At 61.2% G+C, this 4221-nt stretch overlaps 1 protein-coding gene across 1 annotated transcript in view; it reads left to right on the top strand.

Annotated features, from left to right (window-relative positions):
• Positions 1-2633: 2633 nt before the first annotated feature.
• Positions 2634-4221, top strand: part of PSMD4 (proteasome 26S subunit, non-ATPase 4) — a 5682-nt gene continuing 4094 nt past the window's right edge. The window contains exons 1-2 of the mRNA XM_035346495.1: positions 2634-2778; positions 4063-4203. Of these exons, the coding sequence (XP_035202386.1) occupies positions 2699-2778; positions 4063-4203 (221 nt within the window). The 5' untranslated portion in view covers positions 2634-2698. The remainder of the gene's footprint in view (positions 2779-4062; positions 4204-4221) is intronic.

Here is a 4221-nt window from a genome sequence, read left to right as displayed (position 1 = left end):
CCTGTGGTGACGCCTCCCTGGCACGGGCTGCAGACACTTACAGATCTCAGAGATGTTGGACTGATCTTTATTTTCACTAAATGCTTTTTTAAGAAATGAAGCGACTCTTCCCCATGTTCCTGGTGGGTTAGAATCCTCTGTTCTTTTTTATATATATAAAAAAAGTAATTTAAAGTTTGCCCTTGCAGCAGTGCAAGGGGTTTCTATGCTAATTAGCAATGATTGCTAAGGAAACCGAGAATGTAGTGGTGTAGAAGGGGATGTTTTTAGTTGATGTTTCAGAGCCAAGTCTCTTCCCACCTTCCACTTCAAGCTTTGAATTCAAGTGGATGTGACGCAAGCTGATATTTTTTAAGAAAAAAACCTTCTTTTTAAATTTTTTTTTGAAAGACCAAGTGGAATGGCCTTACTCCGGGTGTTCCGGATCCAGAGGGGTTTGCTGGAGAGTGAGAACAGCCTCCGTTCGCAAGCTGGCTGTTGGGTTCTCAAGGGCTCTCAAACCTCTCGACACCAATCATCGTCCCAGCGAGACCTGTGGGTGGGAGGAAAGATCAGTTCCGGGACGCCTCGGGTGGATCTTCCTTTCTCCCTCCCCGTTACCTCTGACTCTACCCCGCAGGTTACACTTTATAGCTGAAATAACTGTCTATATTAGACACTGTTTCTTACCTTCCCTCCTAACTCATTTTTTTTTACCAGGAGGGAAGAAAACCAAGTCTCAATTTTTTCATGATTTAATATTTATGAACTTGTATTTAAGTGGTTTTTTGTTTTGTTTTGTTTTGTTTTTTTTTTCCTGGGGATAGTTATTCAGTGAGTAGGGAGATGGGGGTGGGGGTGGCATTTATATATGGGAACTATCAACCTCTGCTTTGTAATGGGTTTTCAGAATAACTGCTATTGTTATTTTTTTTGCAATTGAAAGTGGCAGGCAACTGCTTTTGTCTTTTAAAACCTCGCGTGGCTTTTCTCTGGCGGGGAAGGGGGCTTTGGGTCTTACAAGGGGGCAAGAGCAGGGAGCAGCTGGGACAACCGCCCGGGGCCCTGCCGCCACCACCTGGTGCCAGCTGATGGGTCCCAGGCTCTCCTGTCCTGCTCGCCGTTGGTTCTGGCACCGCTTCGCCGCCCGCATCCAGCCGCGAGGGCCTGGGCCTGTCCCCATGGAGCAGCTCGTGCCGTGTTGTGGACATTGTCATATTACCTGTGTACCCTTTTGTTGTCATCGGCTGTTTGTGGATACCTGCAGCCCTGCTGCCCTGCGTGGCAGCGCAATACAGCGTGTGCTCCTGAACCAGCCTGCCTCTGCTGCTTTCTGTGGGGTCGGGGCGGGCAGGGAGGGTGGCGGTGGCCAAGGGGCCCGCAGCATCTGGGGCTTCCTCCGTCTCCGTCTGTAACGCTGGAGGCCGTCCTGAGGAGCCCCGTACCCCTGAGGCCCTAGAGGAAGTCGGAATAAAGGAGTTTGCCTTGGTTGGGGAGGGCTGGGTTAAGGATCCATTAAACAAGCTGGACATCGATATGTCCCTGGGTCCTGATGGGAGGCATCCGCGGGTGCTGAGGGAGCTGGTGGAAGTCATAGCCAGGCCGCTCTCCATCATCTTTGATAAGTCGTGGGGAACGGGAGAGGTACCTGGGGGCTGGAGGAAAGCAAACATCACTCCGGTCTTCAAAAAGGGCAAGAAAGAGGACCCGGGTAACTACAGAGCGGTCAGCCTCACCTCCATCCCTGGTAAGGCCATGGAACAACTTGTCCTTGGCGTTGTCTCCAGGCATATCAAGGATAAAAGGGTCATTGGGGCGGTCAACACGGCTTCAGCAAGGAGAAGTTGGGCTTGACCAACGTGAGAGCCTTTTATGAGGGTATAACCGGGTGGGTAGATGATGGAAAGGCAGCGGCCGTGGTTTATCTTGATTTCAGTGAAGCCTTTGACACCGTCTCTTGTAGCCTAGCTGAGGAAGTGTGGTCTGGGCGATGGGGCAGGGAGGTGGGCTGCGAGCTGCCTGAAGGGAAGAAGCCCGAGGGTTGTGGTCCGTGGGACGGCGTTGGGTTGGAGTCCTGCATCTAGTGGAGTCCCTGGAGGGGATGTAAAAATACGTCAATAAATACCTAAAGGAGGAGGGTTGGGGGGATGGAGCCAGGCTCCTCTCGGTGACACCCCATGACAGGACAAGGGGCAGGGGGGGCAGGCTGGAACGTAGAGGAGGTTCTGCTGAGATGTGGGACAAAAGCCCTTCGTGGTGAGGGTGACGCAGCAGGGCACAGGCTGCCCGGGGGGTGTGGAGCCTCCTTCGCTGGAGCCATCCAAAACCCGCCTGGAGGCGTCCCTGTGGGGCCTGCTCTGGGTGGGCCTGCTCCGGGAGGGCACTGCGCGGGGTGACCTCCCGCGTCCCTCCCATCCCTGGGATCTGCGATTCTTCCCCAGCACCGGGGTGGGGGGGGGGGGGGGGGGCAGGCCCCAGGGAGGCTGCGCCCCCTCTCTGGGGGTCTCGTGGGCTCCGGCTGAGGTGCGGTGGGGGGACGGGGGGAACGGAGCCTCCCGCCCGCCCCCGCGGCGCTGGGGGCTTCCCCCGCCCGCTTCCAGCAGCGAGCCCCTGCCTCGGCCCTGCCGCCTCCGAGCCTACAACTCCCGGCGTGCCTCGGCGGGGCCGCCCCGCCCCTTTCCAAGACGGGCGGCGGGGATTGGGCGGCGCCTCGGAGCCAATGGGCGGGCTCGCTGCTCAGAGGGCCCGGGCCTCCGTGAGGGAAGGAGGCAAGATGGTTCTGGAGAGCACCATGGTGTGGTGAGCGGGCCGCGCCGGGCCGGCCGCGCCGCGGGCACCGGGGGGCTCCTCCCGCCCCCTCCCCGTCGCTGCCCCCCCCGCGGCGCGGCCCGCTCCGTGCCCGTGGCGGCGGCCGGAGCAGCCGCGGGTTTCCCTGAGTCATCCCGGGAGGGGCGGGGGCAGGCCCGGGCCGGGGGAGCGGGGAGGGGGCTGGGGGGTCTCGGGGGTGGGGAGGGGGGGGCGCAGGGCCCGGGTTGGGGGGAGCCGGGGGCTGGGGGGGTGCGGGAGAGAGGTGGGGGAGATAAACGGCGCTGGGGGCGGCGAGGAGGCGGGACCCGGGGGGGGGCGCTCCTGGAGGGGGGAGCGGGGCCGGGGGCCGGAGGTAAGCGGTGGGGGTGCCCCGCGTGGAGCCGCTGTCGGGCTGGCTGCTGCCCGGCGCCGGTTTCGGGGTGGGGGGGTTCTGCTGGGTGCTGGAGGCAGCCGGGGCAGCGCCGGGAGCCGAGCCGCGCTCTGCTCCCAGTTACCGCGGTGACCCCTTTTGACTCGTCATCGTCCCCGCAGCACCATCTCGGGCCCGTTCCGTTTTGGTTTTGATGCCTCGGGAGGGGTGAAAAGGGTGAAACCCGCGCAGGTTCCCTTGTCTTAGCGCTCTGCGTAGTCCCGCACCTGTTTGGAAGAAGGCGTTGCCAGTCCCCTGTTTGCTGCCTGGGCATCGAAACGTGGTGGCTGGGGGGCGGTCAAGGCAAGAAGGTGGCGATCTGCAGGAGGAACGTCCTCCCCTGGTCTTAAAACCAAAAACGCTGTGGGAGGACCCTGTAGGGAAGTCTTTGGGGCTGGAGTGAACTCTCAGGCTCCTATTGGAAGTAGCCCTGCGTTCTGGGGTCGCTTTCCAAGGGCTGGCAGCCCAGAAGGGCTCTTTCTGCCTGCCCTGCGCTGTAGGTGCCCCTGGAGCAGGGGGTGGGGATCCGGCTTGGGGTGCTGCGCTGCGGCTGCTGCCTGCGCGCAGGACGAAGCTGTGCGGTTCGTGGGCCTGCGCCTCTCCTGCTGCTGAGCTCCCGCTGGGCCGCAGGGCTCGTGGCACCATGGCAAAGCGCCTGCACCTGGGGCTCTGCTCGGGCTCCTCGTGCTGCTGCGAGTCGGCTCTGAGCTGAAAGCCTGGGATCGCAGGGGCGAGGCTCGGAGCTCTGGGCAGCCCCGGCTCAGCTCCCGAGGCCGAAGGGCTGCGTGAGCCCGGGCACGTTCTCCTGGAAAGCACCTCGGGGATGGGCCTCAGCCCTTCTGCTTCCCCTCCGCTCTGTGTTTCAGCGTTGACAACAGTGAGTACATGAGGAATGGGGACTTCCTACCCACTCGCCTGCAAGCCCAGCAAGATGCTGTCAACATCGTGTGCCACTCGAAGACCCGCAGCAACCCCGAGAACAACGTGGGGCTCATCACCTTGGCCAAGTACGGCGGGTCAGGCCT

Source organism: Oxyura jamaicensis, chromosome 25 (assembly GCF_011077185.1).
Source record: "Oxyura jamaicensis isolate SHBP4307 breed ruddy duck chromosome 25, BPBGC_Ojam_1.0, whole genome shotgun sequence".
NCBI lineage: Eukaryota > Metazoa > Chordata > Aves > Anseriformes > Anatidae > Oxyura > Oxyura jamaicensis.
This window is presented reverse-complemented; position numbering and strand designations above follow the sequence as displayed.